This window comes from Corapipo altera, unplaced genomic scaffold (genome assembly GCF_003945725.1).
Source record: "Corapipo altera isolate COAL_440 unplaced genomic scaffold, ASM394572v1 53, whole genome shotgun sequence".
In the NCBI taxonomy this organism is placed as follows: domain Eukaryota; kingdom Metazoa; phylum Chordata; class Aves; order Passeriformes; family Pipridae; genus Corapipo; species Corapipo altera.
The window spans coordinates 5,527,821-5,547,686 of NW_020884900.1; the positions used below are offsets into that span (position 1 = coordinate 5,527,821).

Sequence of the window (19,866 nt, forward strand, 5' to 3'; positions counted from 1 at the left end):
ACAGGTCAAACTCATTACCCACATGACAGAAGTGGGCTGGGTTGTCTGCTTAGTCTTCTAGATTGCTGTTTTCTACCTGGACACTGTGACCAAAAGGCCTTTAAGATTTTTATTAGCAATTCTATTCTTTCAGATTTGTTTGAACGGAATGTTTCCAAACATAATGCCTTTTTTTACTGCAAAATATCACTGAAATTCACTACATAGTGAACACTTCACAGACATGTAATTTCAAAAACAATATTTTACTTTATCAAACAGTTTTATGAGACCTTCACTTTCTATCATCCAGAGCTAAATTTCAAAATTTTCAAATATAAAAAGGAATTACTTTATGCCCAGGCAAATGGGATGTTCACAGGTGTCTTGTAAAGACTTCTTCCAGTCGGGAGATGGCAGCAAACTCCCAAAATCAGTCTTTTCCCTTCCAGACACAAATATGATCAAAATGTACTTTGAAGGGAGAATTGACTACCAAAAGAGATCTTGTTATTAGGGAACAGAAGTTCTCTCATGAAAACTGCATCATTTAGGCCCCCAAAGAAATGCTTTATCTATACCATTGACTTATAAAGGGTTGTTTCTCCTACAGAAGAGCCAAAAAGCTCACCTGTATATTGCTCTACTGAAGCAAGTGGTGTATGTGTGCAGAGGGTTACCAAAGACACCCAGGGATTCAGATCTTTAGAAAGATCACCTTGGCATGGTAACGGGGAAGTGAAAGGTCACAATTAAAAGAAGATCCTGGAGCTCTCCCTTAACAGCCTGGCCCTGGAAACTTCACAGGGGCAATGTTTGCCTGCAGAAGTCAACCACTATTGCTACAGCATCCTAATAAATGTTCTGAATGTAGATCTGATGTCTTACATAGATATACTTGCTCTAACAACACTCAGTTTTAATCATCTGGGGGAAACAACCCCATAACAAACAGAGCAGAGCTCAGTGTGGAGAGATAGAGCAATCCTAACCACGGACTCAGCAACTGTCCATCCTGACCTTGGAAACTGCTCAAATTTCTTCACACTGTTTAATTAACCCAAACTCTTCTTTCTTTTGGGGCCTGAATAAGATATAACTCGGGGGACAGGAATCCTACAAACAGCATTTTACAGTCTCTAGAGTATGGTGTGATGATGGGCTCATTGCTGAGATCCATTATCCAGAACTTGGTGCTTCCCAGTAGTCACACCTCCCACTGCTGAGTTCCTACTCCAGGCACTAGGTAAAGGAGAACATTACCTCTTTCCTGTTGAACTCCACAACAGCATCTGCAGTATCAGTGCCATTGGGAAGGAAGGGAGGAGAGTCATCTTCATCCAACACATTCACCAGGAAGGGCACCTCAACCTGCATTTCCCTGAATCCCTCTCTCACAGTGCACTTGGCAATCAGCTCATATCTCTCTCTCTCCTCTCGGTCCAGGCGCTGTGTCACACGCACACTGGTGGTGTTCTCATTGTAGCGAAAGGGCAGACCCTCAGCTGGAAAACACAGCCACAGGAGAAAGAGGGACAATCACTTCCCAGTATAGGGCTCTGAGAGTTTTCTTCTTTAATACTCTTTTGCAATCCATTTGGGCATCATGACTATGCAATAAAAGACAGACTCAGAAGTGAAATAGAAGGAATTTGTGTGGTTATATTAGGGTAGGGAGAAAACATGGAATAGATGGGAAGATTCTACAGTCTAGAAGCAGGACCATTTAAAGCTCAGGTTACTCTCAGTCTGCTTTTAGCAGATACAAACTTCTAGAAGTAATCTTTTCTTTAGGGAAGGGGATAGTCCTCCTTCCCATCCCCTCTGCATATCTCAAAAGCAAAATCTTCAAGTTCAGTTTACATCTGCAATGGAACTTCCTTTACAGAATCAATCTAGAGGATCTACTACAAAAGAGATCTTTAACAGTGCAGCTGTTTGCATCTATTGCTGGTACGTGACCAGCTCAGTTCCAGTTTTACCTGCTAGCAGTTTGTAGGAAATGCTGAGATTCTGACACAGATGATGAACTGAGGGTAACTGGAGCTGATGAAATGTGCCAGGTGGTTTATTCTCCTTGATGTGAAAGGAGAGATCCATTTCTGTGAAGCAAAGTTGCCTTGCTGTCAAGGAACTGCAAGCTGGTGCCGTAGCATTGATCAAAGAGAGGAAAACCGTGGTGCGTGTAGCAGAGTCACATTCCTTCTCTTGGAAAGGGTGAGATGAAAGGAAGACATACAGCATCACCTTTGATAATGGCATCCAGTTTCCTACAGCTTCAAGGGAAAAAAAACACCAGAAGAAATATTTTACAGAAGACAAGACAACATTTCTTTTCCTCATTTTCTACTCTAGTCCATTATTTCATAAATAATCATTTAGTCCTATTATGTGATAAAACAATTCTTCTGGTGGGAAGACCTTAAACCTTAATAATCCCAGCAACTAAAAAAACTAAGGGCTTAGCACCAATTTTACATTATGGAACTTCACAAACAATATCAGCATTCTGTCTGTAAGACACTAACATAAAGCAGGTCTCTATTAATAATCAGTTTTTTGCAGGACTGCTTTTTGAAGGGACTAGAGCAGAGTAGGGTGGAAGCAGGAAAAATAATGCATGAAATGGAAGAGATATTCAGGACAGACCCATAACTACTATCATTTCAGTCACCGCATTCTGACAGTTTATTCCAGTTGAGGATATGGGTCAAATTGTTTAGGTTTAGAGGACAGATTGTTCATCATTTTGAAATATAAAGAGCTGGACAAGAGATAAAATAGAAGTTAAAAGTAACCTGTGGCATCTACTACTACACCCTCAAGCCTTATTTTGATTACCTTGGTTTGACTACAGACAGCACAGAAATACCTCTGTAACAGATCTAATTCACTTGAAAAGATGTTGTAGGTCACTTTGATTTGCAGGAACAAAACAAGGCTCTCAGGTGCTGGATAGATGCTCCTCCTTTGTTCAGTTACAAAGAGCTATCTGATATTCATGAACACCAAGCACCAAAAATGCAGTGAAAATGGTATCATTTTCAGATATCAAACACTCAGCACTCGAAAAATAAAACAGTAAGTGTATGAAGTTGAAAATTTCAACATCAAGGTGCCTAAGTCAGAGGGTAGAGTTGATATATGGCTCTTACAAACTGAAGACAGTTACTACAGACTCTCTCCAACAGTAAAATTTCTGCAACTGATCACAGCACTATGCCATTAACTCCTCACCCATTTCCTCCTCCACCATCTAATGATACCTAATTTCCTCATAGATCAAAATCACCAAAACCAATTTGCTGCTAGAGTATAAAAGAAGAGGGAAGAAAAAGGAGATAATTAATTTCTGTAGTTCAACAGTAAGCTTCTCTAACAAAGCCAAATCTCAAGAGAGGGAGAGAGGTACAATTAACCATTTCTTCTAAGAGCTCTTGGGTGTTATACGCAAATGTACTTTGTGAATCCATGTTACCAGAATTCAAGGACCATTTACAAGAGTTTGAACCTCTCTAACAGCCTTGCTCTGGGCACTAAGTGCTGGAATTGGCCTCACTTGCATCAGTAGACGAACAAACTGCAAACCTCAGTGTAAAGCTGTGACTTATACAGCTGTGAAATGCAGGAAAAAAATATTTCAAGTAATGCAATTTTCCCACCCTACTGGAGTCCCCAGTGCAAGCAACTGGATCTGTCCAAGGTCACCATTTGTTTTGGCATATTGTTCCCTGTTGTGGGTTTCATTGAGTCAGATTCCTCATTTTAAAAGGGTAGATGTGGTTTTTTCAAATGTGATGCTCATCTTCTGCTGGAGAAATCTCAATATCTGAAGGTATTTTTCTCTAAGAACAGACACCTCAACAAGAAAAGCTAATCTTCTTATACTTACACAACATGTTAAAGTCATCTCTATCCAGGCTTTTGCTGAGGTAGAGAAGTCCTGTTTTTTCTCTGATTTGAAACCAATTATTTTCATGGGATCTTGCTCGAGAAATGAGATTCTGGCACAGATGAAAGTGGGCCACTTCTTCATGTGAATCCTTCAAGGCATGGATGCGCAGGAGCGGCATACCTGCTGGCTCATCGATGTACACATTCTCCAAGTACTCTTTCCTGGGGAAGTAGAGACCAAAGGCCACTGCAAAGGAAGGCATACAAGAGAAGAGGTAGTCCCAGTTAAATGATTTTCTGCACTGGCATTTTCTTAAGAGATCTATTTCCAAAGAACCAAAGGCTTCATTCTCTAAGAAGTAAAGAAGCACTAAAAAAGATGTGGAAAAAGGCAGATCCTCATCTGGTGTAAATAAATACAGTTTTACTGCACTCAAGCCAAGGACACAGCCACCAAAAATGTGCTCTATAGCTTATGTTCCAGTTACAAAATCATCTGCTTTTTGAAAGCAAAACTGCCTTGCTGCAGACAAGGTCCAGTTTAAGCAGAACACTTAAGGAAGTTCTGCTTGACAAATTTTACTTAAGTTTCTACCTGGCTCTCTCAGTTGTAATTCTGCTGAAAGCCTAAACATCCTCTCTGTTGAGAGAAAACACAGAAATGTATCAGTGGCTTACACACTTTTCCTCAGACTACATAAACCCCCTCTTATACAGGAGTCCTTTTGTGGCTCCCTCCTTTTTCAACAAGCCAGCATGACACTTTCGGTACAGAAAATGGGAGTTGGTTAAAAAAAACTGATATGAAAGTCTTGTAAGTATTTTAAATATGACAGATGAGAAAGCTGGGAACTGAATGAGGAGGAAAATGTACATTTCTTTTTGGTACAGTGGTTGTGACTGACCCAATCACCTCCTACCCTGGCACGGCAGACATTTACATTCAGTAGAGCTCAACTGCCCCTTGATGCCAGTTTCTTCAACTGATCTCATTTTACTGGGTCATTTTGCAATGGTCTCTCTACCCATTTCCAATTCTTCCCCTCCAATTTCATTTCTTGCAAATATGATCACAGTGGAATGCTTGATAAGCAAGGAAAGGACAAAGTGATGCTCATTGCACTCATAGGCACTGAAATACTGGAACTGTCACTCTTGGACTTCACATGCACTGACAGTCCGTACTCGTTCCCATCCAAAAGAACACTTGCATGCTGCAGAATTGTGCATCATTTAGTCCACTTTGATAAGGATTCAAGCACATAAAAAGCTCACACATCTGCTGAACAAATGTAAACAATAACAATTTCCGTCTGTTACTACTATAAAGCTCTCTCAGCTTAAATCAAGCCAGATACAACTGGAAATGATAGTAATGTAGCAGTAAAATTAGGGATATAATTCCAAAATATCTTCAAAATAGCATCAGGCTATAGGACATATTTATTTTGTATTATTATTGGATCCATACACTGTTCTACTGAATGGAGTGCACCGCAAACGAACTGTAAACAAGAGATCTCTAATTTCATTTGGAAATACCACAGAAACCATTGTACCTTCCAATGATTCATGACATGATCAGTATCCCTGGATGCAATTACATCCATGAGATTTACAGAAACCCATTATTTCTTCCATATATATACTTTGCAATATATGAATAAGGTGCTAAAGTAATATGGTAGGTGAACTCACTCCAAAGGACTTAAATCAAAGGGAAGCCAACAATATTTTTTGAGAGTTTTAGAAAAGCATTAAATCCTGACATCCTCTCTCTGGAGAAAATATTTATTTTTCATTCTGGTGCTATCAACATCTTCTTTTTAAGTTAAGATTCCTGAACATTTATAATAAATTTCAAATATCTTTTCAGTCTCTCTCATTTTTGAAGTGAAGGAAAACCTGGGAATATGAGCTATTAGAAGTATTACAGAGAGGTTCATTATTGAGAGGGATAAGGTAATATCCAAATAGCAAGCCTAGTCCCAGTGCAAGCAAATAGTCTCTCTTGGAGTATTTTGTATAAAAACTTGATTCTAGAACAATGAAAACTTCCTCACAAGAAATTCAACACTGAAAATTCACTACTCAAGACTAAAAAATTACTTTTAACCCACAAATGCATACAAATGACCCTAATACAACACTAGCTACAGGACAGAGGAATAATTATTATTTCCTTATTTCCAAGCCTGTAGTCCCAACATGAGTAATGCTGTGTGCTCAGCACCACAAACACATCTTGTGGTACAAGAACCAGCACCACAGAGAGACATGAAATCACCTCCAGTAAAAGGAGTATATAGAAAGTAGAGTACATATTAACAGTATCAATGTGTAACATGTGAAAGTGCAAAAGGGAAAAACTGGAATATTTTGAGTTGCAATTATTTGTTTCCTTGTCTTAAAGAAGTGTGTTAATCTTTATATTCTTTGCTTTATAAGTCAGGGCTCACACTGCAGTTGTGTTTAACCAAATACATAAATAATTATGGCAGACATGCCTGAAACCTTGCAAGCAACTACACCTCAGCAGAGGTCAGCATCCTGACTGGTCTGCACTTGAAAGATAAAGTTAATATTTATGCTGCAGACTCTCTGAAGTTCTTTGGCATCAGTTCACAGGAGGAGTCTTCTCCATAGTAAAAAAAAAAGGAAAAAAAATCCTGTAATATAAAAATCTGATTTCTCTGTAAATAACAGAAATGCAAACCCGTGCTTTGTATTTTGAAAAGAGGGTTCCTTCATAAAATAATTTAGAATTTGCACCACTAATTAACCAGAAATGTATTTCACAAGTTTTAAAACTGAAATTAGCTCAGTTGGTTAGAGCATGGTGCTAATAATGCCAAGGTCAAGGTTAGATCCCCAGAGAGGCCATTCACTAAAGAGTTGGACTCGATGATCCTTGTGGGTCCCTTCCAACTCAGACTACTCTGTGACTCTATCTTGAATTAAAAGCCACTTTAAGCAAGGAGGGAACACTGCTGTAGGGAATTAAAGCAGAAGCAAGATCTTTTACTCCTTGATTCACACTTAAAGCTCATAAAACTAAATTTTGTCCATCAGAACTGTTAGCTTTTAGTTCAGAGCAGACTTCTATATTGAGGGCAACACCCAAGGGCAGTTTTAAGTGACATCAGTGGATATCTCATACCTTCATGTTTAACTTGAAAATGTAAAGAAAACATATTTCAAGTGAAGAGACTTGGAAAAAAGACTGTAAAATAAAATAAGTTAAAAAAATATGAATTTGATTTAGCTATGTAACAAGATACACCAAATATTTGAAATTACTGGGATTTTGTAAAGTTGTTTGTGTCACCCTAACTCCATTTCAAGCACTGAAAGAGATGAGAGGTATGCAACAGACTGCTCAGGTCAGAACTACACTCTGCATATAAATCTCAGGAGGCTAATCTTTGAGGAGACCTTTGAAGTAGAAACATAGCACCCACATCTCATAGCTGTGTTCATTCTTTTAAGCTCTAGTGAGTTAAAACCAGATTCAATAAACGTGCCATCTGGCAAGTATGCTGCAGGAGGAAGAGGTTCTAATCCTGGCCACACTTCCTTGTGTCCTGAAAAAAAAAAAATCCATTTCCAAGGACTTGTGCAAGCTTCCTATGGAAGCCAGATGGAGTTTTTAATGAATCTGCCATTTAAATAAAGAGAAAATGAGATGGTTACATTCAAAACTGATTGTTAAAGTGCTTTTGCTTAGGAATTAAAAGCAGACAAAAATTTCACATTACAACTTGAAATATACCACAAGAAGGTTGTGCTCTGTAATATACATGAGTAACGTAATAGAGAGAGTGTTGTTGAAATATTTTGGAATCTCTGAATTTTTTTTAGAGGATGTTTCAGCTCTCCGTACTACAAACAGCACAGGAAACATGGCAACCTCTGATGGATGAGCAAAATTATGGGATAATAGCATATCAGTAACACACAGAAGAGAAAAGTGATCACGTTTAAGCGGATGTAATGCTACTAACTAATAGCTCCTACAGGAAATAGATACAGTTATGACAGCAGTTTTCCAGTTCAGCGAGAGAAAGCAGGTAAAACAAGAGCAGAGAAATGAGATTATATGTACTTTGAAGCCTTCATGACTGCCTTTTGAAATAAAGCAATTTTTCATGTGGTTTTTTTCAATCATGAATGATTAGGTAAATAATGCCTTTTTTGATACAAATTGATTTTTTTTTTGTACACAATTTGCTGCAGAAAACTTTACATGTTTTTAGTACTTTTTAGGCATGCTGTTCTAGTTTTGAGCAGCACTGGGGGACAACTCTTGATGAAAACTGTTAAATGGACTATAGAAACATTATATTCTTACGATCAACCACGATGACAAAAAATATAATTTATTTTTTAGTCACAAACTGAAGTGGCACGAAATTTTTTATTAGCATAGAGGAAGACTTCACTGCAAGACATTCTCCCAAACAATGTTTGTAACGATCTTTCAAGGTACAACTGCAGACTTCAGACAGCCTGTTTTAAAGTGAACCACCCAAGTCACAAGATTTGTCCTGGGAAAGGACATGCTCAGATAACTAGAAAACCATCTCAGGTCTGGGTGGATCACCTGCAGAGTCTCGAAGAATGTTAGAGATGGTGATAAGACAGGACAACCAGCACACAGTGGGGTTCTTGATCAGGAGCATTCTATTACCCTGGTCCACAAGGCAGAAGAACCAACTCCAATATTCTCTTCTGAAGAGAAGCTTCAAATGGCTGAAATATAACATTAGGCTCTAAAGTTATTTTGGGTTTCATTACTCACATAATCTGAAAAGTGTCTCTCAAGCCTGAGTGTTACCTTCCAACTTCTTTTCACTAGTTTGTGTTATAAATTACACTTTAGTCCAGTAGATGAAAATATTCACAGATCTCAAGGTGCCTGCTCGATGAACGTGCAATTAAAAACACTGGTTTGTGTTTTTAAAAAAGACATAAAGAAAAAAAATTAGCGAAATGGAAATGGAATGATAGTTTTCATTCAGCAAGTAATATATAATCCACATCTGACAAAATTTACTCAGAGCTTCTCCGCATTTTGGAGGACAACAACTTATTTAGAACAGAACAGCCCTCATGCAGTCAAAATCCTTAATCAAACATTGACATGCATCTCCAAGAAAAGGCTTTTAATGAAATGATAGCCCTATCATTGTAACATGCAAGATTTAATGATATAACAGATGAACATGGCAGTCTGTTGTTAATAATCCTCCATTTGTTATACAGCATCAGATTTCAACAAGCAATTATCTGCCAACGTTAGTTTTGTGTTCCTGAAATAATTATCTTTAGTTCTGACGAGTAGCCATTATGTTCCATTACTAGTATTAATATACCTAATGTCCGATTCATCAGAGAACAAGGGCAGTAATGCACTTGTATATTTTAAATTAAAGGACTTCCTCACTTAATTCCCTCCTAGTCCCTACACAATTAGGAAATAAACTTGCCCTCATAAACCAAAAAGTCTGTAATTTAGAAAAAAACCCACTTGTCACTTAATAGAAAAGTAGTATGAAACAGCAGAGCTAAAAGCAACACTTGGGATTCAATCATCAGTTGACCAGGTGGCCATGGCATGAGTCAGCCTGTGCCACAGGGGACACAGTACAGGTGCCAGGGGGACCCTGGGGCCACTGATCTCCCCCTCACTTGCCTGCACAGCCAGGCACCAGGGCAAGCCAGCCTGCCAACCACCCTGGGTGTATGACCACCACCCAACGGGGGCTGCTTCTGGCACAAATCACAAACATTTCTTCTGGTTTTATACAGAGAAGTCAAATTCCACCATCAGCTCACCGAGTTTAGGCTGCAGCATTACTGCCAGGTGTAACTCCTAATGTGTTTGAGGGTCACTAGGACAATGACAAATGGAAGAAGTGGCATTCACTTCATTAACTAGCAAGACAGCAGGACGATGTTATTTACTTTTAGGTGTGTTATTTTTAAGCTGATCATTACAGAAATTGTAACAGATTTGGTATGAACCAGAAAACATAAGAAACTCTATTAAAGTGAAAATGAAATTAATTAGTTTTTTATAAAGCTGCTTGTCTGGGCCCCAGGTTAGAGTTTACTGGGGAAAGACTGCTGTAGAGCTTCATATTGGAATTTTCTCAAAGTATACTCCAGCTTTATGGAGTTGAGTAATTGCTAAGTTTCACCTTTTGTATACATTTAAATGCAGCAGAATTGTTAGAGAACAACAGAATAAATTTCAATAACAGCAGTATTAGTGAAATACATGTGTTTTACAGAACATGATACCTCCAGAGAGAACAGGTCCTTATGAAGTGATAGTAAGCAGAAACAGTACTTAACTGGAATATACTCCAGACCTGTTAAACTGGTCTGGTTTAAGTTAATTGCCTCTCTTGTGATTTTCCTCAACAGATTCCCATGCTCATATTGAAAACAACCCTAAATTTTAGACTGAAAATCTAGAAATTAGGTAGATAGAAGTATTAGATAAAAAAAAGCTTAGTCAGCCACCTATATTGACCTGCTAGTCACTAAATGACAATGAATTCCACAAGACAATAATAAGACAGACCTGGTAAAGCCAAAAGATGGATTTGACAAAATGAAAGCTTTCTTTCTGTATCATGCAGATTGAACATAAATTTTACAAATGTCAAGATCAAAGACAGACCCTAAATTTATCAAAAAGAAATGAATTTGGATTTGTAAGAACTGTGGAAAATCTGTGCAGCTCAGTATCTACCAGAGAACAGGACAGCACTTCTACTGAAGCTCTACTTACCAGTTCAGACCAAGGTCAAACCTGTGCCTAGGATTTCCTTCCAGAGCCTGTACTTCTACGTAAGTTTTAGAAAATCACTTTTTAATTTTAAGTGCAAAAAAATGCTAGAAGTTTCTTTCCTCTTACTTTCTTATGATTTGTCATTTGTCTTGTTTGGTTTCATGTTTTTGGGGAGTTGGTTTGTTGGGTTGGTTGGTTTTTGTTATTTTTTTGGTTTGGGGTTTGGGGTTTTGTTACTTTAGCAAAAAGGTAAGTTTTTCATGCTTCACTGTTCTAAATACCAGTGTTAGCAAAACTTAAACCATCCCTCATAGAAATTAGCCTGCATGGAAAGATTGCAGGGGTTTCTGAAAATTCTTCAGATCCTGATTCTGCCATTCCTATAAAGTATGGCTTAATTGCTTGAGAATACCTGGATATAATTTTGCTCTACAGGAGTATGGAGCTGAAATGTAAGACAAAGAAACTCACTATTGTTTTGCAGCACAAATTATATAATAAATATTTAATATAATTTATTTACATCTGGGTCAAATTTAGGGTGCTTACATGGCAGCATAAAAAATGAAGATGACATAATGGTTCATTTTTATACCACTCCAATTCAGCTCTGTACAGACTCAATTTATCGTTTCATACTTCTGTATTTCTAGTGACCTCTTTGTGTTTTGCTTTGAGAATTAATCCAAATTCGCAAGCATCAGAGAAATGATCTCACAAAGAGAGCCCATGCTTGTAGCCCATTTTTGTAACTAAACAGCACCTTATTCAGTGAGAATCTTCTAAAGCAAAAGGAACACTAAGAACAAGAAAAAATTAGTTTTTAAAAATAGTAGCTGAATCTTTGAACACAGACGAAGCTGTCAACAATTCCAGCATTGGAAACCAGGAAGTATTCCCACTGAGGTGCTATCAGTACTTCCCTAGCACTGGAAACATTGTACAATCCTATGTACACTTTTCATTATTTTTTCAAAAAAGTAAACTGTAGTAATTTGCAATTGAACTTGATGATCCTTGTGAGTCCCTTCCAACTCAGGATATTCTATGATTTAATAATAATAGTTCATAGCATGCATTCTCTGAATATACTCCCCCTGCAGCAGGAACTAGATAGGGCTGGGGGCTAACCTAGCACTGCTGAAGATATACAAAATAAGAGATTCAAGTATTCATAGATTCTTTTTACATTTACATCCTCTCTTTTCTACATTATATAGGTTTGTAGAAAGGGAATAAGATTATTGAGAAAAAAAGCAAAATTGAGAGTAAAGTCTTGCAATGCGATCTTTCTACAACTCCCAGCTCTGTCAGAGACAGGCTCTGCAAACACTGGGTCACTCTAATCTAACACTTTTCAGTAATTTTCTTTTGCTTTCACGAGTTTCAATTAACCCCCAAAACCCAACACATTCGAGGCTCATTCATGTTGTTGTTTGTATTTCTGCCAAGTGGAATTATTCTGCATTCTATGACCAGAGATGCCAAAACGGTGGACTCAGTCTGCTAGTTTATTTCTAATTTTTAAATAAAGATTTGTTTTTCTAGTCATTCTCTGTGCATGCTCTCTCTGTGCCTTCTAGAATGTGTTTATGTATTAGATATACATGAAGATTGTGATAATGAGAAGCTAGAGAAGACCAGTGACGTACGTATCACTGTTCTGTGATAAAACTGACATACACTAGTTGTAAATCTCAAAACCATAAAGTCCTCAATTAATAATGTAGTAACATACAAGTGCTCTAAATTCTTGTTATACTTTAATTAGTTTTCACATATATTTACTCTAACAGTCCTGAGCTCACATGGAAGGTAAACATTATAGCAGCGATTAGGAGCACAAGGTACTGACAACTAAATATATTCATTTCATAAAAATATGAAAATAAATCACAAGACACTCTTATCTGCAGAAATTGTTCAGCATACTTGACAAGATGAAAGGATCCTTGAAGGCAAAGACAAATAACTTTAAATTCATTATCTTAGTTAAAAGGACATCAGTATCACAATGCATTTACTACATTAAGATATACATTTGGATCGCTGTGCTACTCCTTAATAAAGTACTAAATTTTCACAATCCCAAGTCCTGAAAATCAATGAGAAACAATTAACTGTTGATTTATGACAAAGATTTGTATATGCACAAACTCCTGCATTCCATTACTACTTAAGCTCAAATTTCCCCATTTCCTTTCCTCCAGCTGCACTTGATTCTGCACCATCAAAATGAACGCGAGTCTTCCTGTCAATTAGAGATAGATGGAGTCAGGCATAAGGGATCACTTTCTGACAGCTCAGTGCAATTCACAAACACCTCCATCCATTTCCTATGCCTAAGCCATCTTCATAGGGAAAATACGCTCAAGTGAAATAGGTACCAATATTTCTCACAAATAGCTTTTTCCCCCCCCTCAGCATCACTGGATTGCAACAATTAAAAAAACCGTGACCAAATGATAACAGTATAAGTTTGGGATAACTCTACAATGACTAAATCTCCAGCAAGATCAACCCTGTACCTGGGCTGTGGCAAGAGGGACCTCATTTTCAGAGAAAAGTTGCGTTTTCAAAGAAAACCTTCTCGTTTTCTAGGGAGTGGATGACTTTACAGCATCTGGACTGAATTTTTACTTTGGCTTCTCCATTGTTGCACAGGAAAATCTATTTTCTATATTTACTGCAGATGTGTAAAAATTAGCCTGCTAGACCACATGTAGTGACATAGGAAATAGCTCAGCCTGAATAGTGTTTTATCCATATCTAATATCTCTAGCTTCCCTTATTTTCTGCAATTCCTGCAGTTTATGAAAGAGAGACAGAGCAGTATAATTACTGCCTTACAGCAGGAGGCAATCAATGAAAACTTTTGCTGCTGGTTGTTGAAAAGTTGCCAGAAAAATGGTAATGACGTGAATGTCCACCTCTCACAGGAAAGTGCTCTGTTATTAAGAGCTGCTATTCTCTTTCCAAACACTCAAGGGAGCTATGAGCCTGCAGTTCAATTTTTCAGTCCAGGAAGCAAAATCTCAGTGTAACTGCGAGCTTATTTACTGATTGATTTATTTAAAGTTTTGTCATGAACTAACAGAGCATTTTGGTTTTATTATTTTATTTTAGGTGTAGTTTACCATATTTTAGGTGATCTATGAAATGGAGAATATAAGTTCTTTTCATATTGTTTTTAATGTTCAATTTCTGTTATCTTTTTAATAGATATACATATAAGAACTAAAATACTGTTAAGACTCATCTGCATTTGAACCTCTAATTCCTTAAGACACCTGGCAGAGAATACATTTTCCTACGTACTCTTACAAGGCAGACCTGCTTCTAAAACAGTTTCAGAAAGATCTGTGTTACACCTCATAAAAAAAAATCATAATAAAAGGACAAGACCCCCCCCATATCCTGGCTGTCAAAATCAATGCTTAATAGAACAGAAATTTTCCTTTGGGGACTTTCACTCATTACTGCACAGTAGCTAGTCATTATGCTGTTGTCTTAAAGCATAAATGTTGTCAGCAAAAGGGCAGAAATTGTATTGACAAGGCTTGGAAACAGGAAGACAGACCACTAATGATATGCATTGGACAGTGAAGACTGTTCTAGACAGCTCTTCTCAACCAGCTTTAAGACAGATATGAACTACACTGAACTCTTGACAAGTTATAGCAATGAACTAGAGAAGTCTAAAAGAAACAACAATAAAAGCAGCAGTAAAACCTGGAATGGTAGGGGTCTGTAAAGGATTTTACAACAGCTTTATTTTCCTTTAAGTGAGCTTCTGGGTTTCAGCCCAATCCCTTGCTGGAGGGCATGCCAAACCACCACAGACTGCCAAGCAGTTGCACACACAAAACAATCCTACTCTGGTTAATAAAGACTGAATTTACTTAACACATTTCATAACTATTTCAATGCCTTTTTTACTTTAAAAGTTAAAACTTTGCCCCATGTTCATATCCTCCAATGCCAACAGAAGAGAAGACAATTCTTTATATCTCTCATAAAGTCACTTCTGATAAAGATTTTACTAAGGCTGCTAAACAGCAGCTTTTCTGTTGGGTAACTTCTGATCACTTACTGCTTATAATTATTAGCTTCTTCTACTACACTGAGGTTTGCACTGAGTTCTGGTTTGCAGTGATTCACACAGATAGTCCTTGATGCTGACATTTATTCTGAACTGTAGGACTACCAGAGTAGTCATTCTGATCACACGTTTTTGATGAATAAACAAACTGTAAGTGACAATCCCAGAGTCAAAGAAAGTACTGTCGTCGTTCAGCTACTAGCTCCTGGGCAACCCAACCCCAAAAGAATACTGAAGCACAAAGTTTATGCATTTACATTTTTCTCAGATGGTGAAACTGATGCTTTCTGCTCTGTTTATGAGCTGAAAACACCTCCAGTGGCATCTCCTGTCACAAACAAGTAATCAGGTCTTGTTCCAGCACTGTATCTTCATGCACATTTTATGAAGGCATTTTGATTTTTCAACTCCTCTGCAAAGGTGCTTGTTGCTCTATTTCATCAAGAGCTCATGCTTTAAATTTAAGTGTCAGTAAAAAACCTCATTTCCTCTGCTTCCCCTCTTTCCTTATCAAGGCAGCAATACTTCCAGGCTAAAAGACCGTAATGTGTAATGAAAACACAAGTTCAGATTTCAACTGAATACCAGAGAAATGTAAATTAAAAATTGCAGATTTGGTGGCTCTGCTCAGAAACTCTCACCTGTGCCTTAAACCCTCCATACACATACCACAAACATCGGCATCAACAAAACAAGCAGGGTTTTAAAGTCATGGCACATACCAAGTGCATTGACCTTTCCGTGAATGCTTTCCATGAGTTTCCCTGTTCCAGGAATGAATAGCTGCTTGCCTTAATGCTTTTTGTTGTAAGAACTTAACAAAGCTTAAGTTTATAGAAACACTTATCTATTCCCATTTTATCATTACTGACAACTGTTACATTCCATGTCAAAAGGAGACCACAACATACAAGCCTTTTTAACTTACAGATTTCTTTCTATGCTACAGTTACCAATGACATGCTTGCAGTAAGATATACTCTTCATAAATATCCTCTGCAAACAGGTTCAGGACTCAAGGCTGAAGCTAAATGTTCCTAAAGCATTATTTGGTAACCTAGGCTTTACTGAAAACAAGAAACTCAATTTCAGTTTTAACGTGGATCCACATTGACTCCAGACACCACCACAATGTATATGATGCAAAATGCACACAAGAACCACGCTGAATGTCTAGAAAAATTTTTGAATAATATTCTCCTAGTTACGGGCTAAAGAATAAAAGGTCCAGGGTATAAGTCAATCTTCAGGTCCTAGAGGTCCCTCAAGGAGCACTGAAGCTACTTCCCAAGCATTACCCAACCACAGGTGTCCATATTTACATTTCTGGTGTACATTTCTTTTGCTGATGTGCCAGTGTTTTTCTGAGGACAATGAAATGTACTGGGCAACTTTGCTACTGAGATTTCAATGCGAGAAAAGTGAGGGTGGAGTTGCTTGAAAGCATTTTGTGGCTTTCCCATTGCTCCACTCTGGAATGAACAGTTCTCCTGGTCCTCACTAGGAGTTCCACACACCAGCTGGCAAAGACGAAAGCAGTTGGAAGGAAAATAAGTAAGTGTCAGTCCATTCCATATTTCTCCAATTTAAAGCAATTAACAATTTAATCAACATGGATTTCAAAGAAAGAGATAAGATTCTGGCTTTGGGCTTGCATTAATCAGTTCGAAGGCAATGCTGTTTCCAGCAATTATTCCCTAGTTTTATATGTTATTAGAAAGGGCTTGACCTCCCATATTTTCCCATGCACTGGAGAAAACTTTGCTCAGCTATCTAACCCAGTTGCTTATCTGGAACACAATGTAGAATTAAAACAAAACAAATCAAAATAAAACAAAAAACAAACCAACAACTTGAATTCAGGTACTAAGAGACTTCCAGTGAAGCCTGGCACTCTCACACCTCTCTGCACATTCTCTGGAGGGACTCTGCGTAGATCTGTCTCCAAGTACCTCAGCGTACCAGTTCCACTGAGTGCTGCAAATACAGCAGCCCACCGAGAGACAAGACAGTTGTGGGAAGTAATTTAGGCGAAGGTTTTCTGATCTGCTGCAAAGGTGTCATCCTCAATAACATTTGTAACGATGACATGACACATACAACATTTTAATACTATATAAAAAATAAAATGTCAAGAGCACTGGCAGCACTCACCCCCACTTCCTGTGGTGCAAACACAACGTTACTGTGTGGCCTCCTGTACACACTCACATACTTGCACATAAAACTGAGTGCTTCAGAAAGATGGAGAACAACTGATAGGCATCAGATGCTTAGTTACATGGATTATAGTTAGTGTTGAAAAGAGAATAGAAATTTGGGTAGCAATATATAAGGGTAGGATTCATAGAAATAGATCTCCTATTTGCCAGCACTTTTGTCTAACTTTCAAGCTCCTTAAATGCTTGACTCTTAGACTGAAAACAGCTTGAGAAGAGCTGGGTGGAAGATAGAGGTGAATTGGCTGGAAGTTTCACCTCAACAGGAGGAAGAACTTCTTTACACTAAGGGTGGCAGAGCACTGGAATGGGCTGCCTAGGGATGCGTCCCTGTGTCACCTGCTCCAGGTGATCCTGCCTTGGCAGGAGGTTGGACTGGAGGACTTCCAGAGGTCCCTCCCAACCCTAACAATTCCGTGATACCACAGTTGGCACTGCTGTGCCAAGTCTGCCCACACTTCACAAAGGAGCACCTGGACATGCAGCTCTCCTCAGAGGCCACAGATTAAATGCACACAAACAGAACTTCATTCTACTGCCTAAGTAATGCTGAGCCTGTACCAGGCTACAGACTCAGAACAGCTGACAAGTGCAGACATATCTCATGAAAATACTTATTTTTAATACAATCACTGGCCTTATCCAAACTTGCTGAGGTCAAGAACTCTAGAAGACTTCACCAGCTTTGAGACTACATGCAACACTTTGCAAATACTTGCAGACAGGATAAGAACACAAATTTTAGCATATCTACAGTGACATAAATGTGTGAGAGCATGGGTTACACCTAAGGAGAGAAAGATGTATGCTTGGGGACTATTGTTTAGTCAAAAATAATGATAAAGTGCTATATTTTAAGAACTTATGCTAAGGAAAACATATTTAAAAGTCTTGGCTACAATTCCCTGGGTAATGGTATACATTGCTTTAAGCTTTTTTGTCCAGAATTTAGGTTCAAAATAGTATCTGGACAATTAGCACTACTCTAAGAGTTTAATGTATTTTTTTCTGTAGCTTTAATTCAGTAACATTTTGGTTTTAAGGTTGGACAATATCCCGTTTTAAACCAAAATTAACGTAGCACATCAACTGTAATTCTTCAGTGATCACCATCCATTTGAACGAATGCTACTTTACCAAAAAGCCCAGTGGAGTCAGTCAGTCTCTATATCATTAAACCCACTATTTTTTATTGGATGCCATAAGGACTTTGTGGACCTACTCAACTCAAAGCTTTTTCATTGACCTAATTTTTGCTGAAATACCAGTTTTTACAAAGATCACATTGCTCTGACTCTGAAAATGGGAATGCCTAGCTGCATATATTTTATTTTGTACTGTACTTTGCACATTTGATTGGCAAACCTCAGAAAGGATCTCGCATGTTGCTGCAGTGAAGATCAACAATGTAATTTTAAAATTAGATTTATTCATTAGGGGTTTAATTCACTTTTCTCCGAATAAAGGCAGAGCAAATCAACTTATACAGCTGTACGAGTAAAATATAACTCTCTCCTGGAGCAAGAGAGAGAGTAGAGTTATACAACAGGCTTCCATGGTCATAAGGCTGAGGTCCAGAATAGAATGGGCAACCTCCATGGCCATATGTCTTGGATCCTCTTGTAAAATAGTTTGCTCACCTGCAGACAATATTTCTGATTCCTCAGCATTACCCTACTCATGGTAGGTTGGATTTATTTTTGAGACACCTTGTTCATCTCTGAAGCACATATAGTTACCAATATCTTTTCCACTTCTGAAAGAAAATTTGAGAAGGCACAGATGGTATTTGCTCAGAAATGGTAGTCTTGTGCTATAGATTTTTTAAAAACAACACACCACAAAATCACAGAATGCTTGAGGTTGGCAGGGACCTCCAGTGATCATCTGGTCCAATATTCCTACTCAAGCAAAAGCCACCTAGAGCCACTTGTCCTGTTACTCAAGAGAACCTTTTTTATGCCAAGTCCAGAAGTACACTAGCCAAAAGACCTTTTGATCAGAGACATTTACAGTCCCAATATTATTTCCTACATTTCACCTTTGATTCAAGAAATTAAGTTATATGCAAGTGAAAGATGACCTTCCTAGAAATGTTCAGTTTTATGAAATGAGAACCATCTGCCAAAGATTGAGCACAATGATAAAAGATTAAAAGTAGCTGCATTAAGAAGTTGCAATGGATTTGATATGTATAAAAGCAAACATATATAAATAAAATCCACATAATAAATATATATGCTAACACAAACAGCACTGCGTAGATATTCATTATAATCAGGAAAAAAAATTCAAATTGTTTCTTTAACCTGTAATCATGTTCCTTCTAGAACAATTTGGATTAAATTTGTTTCTTCTTAAATGTGCAGAATACCCTGTTTTCTAAAACAATTAATTTACCATGGAAAGCTCATAAGTGAAGCTGTTAACATTCAGCATATCATCATTACAGAGTCTAATGTTTAAAATACAGAAACAAAGTAAGGACAAGATTAATACTGTTCATATTTATATTTCATATTGGTTGCACACAGACTAGACTGTGTACTAGTATATGCTCATTCATAATCATGAATACACATCTGTGAACATAAAACTAAAGTAACAATACAAATACACACAAACAGACTTTAGACCCAAATCTGTTAACTACAATCAAGAACTGTTCAGCATAACTGCTCAGATGCTTTTTTCTGGATATTTATAGGTATTTCTATACATATTGTATAGAGATTTTATATCCGAATACATCACTACATCCAGTAGACTCTATAAAATCGTAATTAGTTTTTCCAGTGTTAACTTATAGAAACCTGTTTATTCTTATGGTTTCACATCCCTCCTAACCTCCTGCACAGCTGTTTCCCAAG

The 19,866-nt window shown here is 37.7% G+C and overlaps 1 protein-coding gene across 3 annotated transcripts in view; it reads right to left on the bottom strand.

Moving 5' to 3' along the window:
- RET (ret proto-oncogene) overlaps nucleotides 1–19,866 on the bottom strand; it is a 78,674-nt gene that overhangs the window by 32,169 nt on the left and 26,639 nt on the right. For 2 of the 3 annotated variants that reach the window (XM_027649589.1, XM_027649588.1), the window contains exons 2-4: nucleotides 3,872–4,120; nucleotides 1,962–2,255; nucleotides 1,243–1,484 (exon numbers count right to left, since the gene is read on the bottom strand). In XM_027649589.1, coding sequence (XP_027505390.1) covers nucleotides 1,243–1,484; nucleotides 1,962–2,255; nucleotides 3,872–4,120 — 785 coding nt within the window. Of the gene's footprint in view, nucleotides 1–1,242; nucleotides 1,485–1,961; nucleotides 2,256–3,871; nucleotides 4,121–4,747; nucleotides 4,816–19,866 lie in introns of those variants that run through there. The other variant, XM_027649590.1, reaches the window with a different exon arrangement.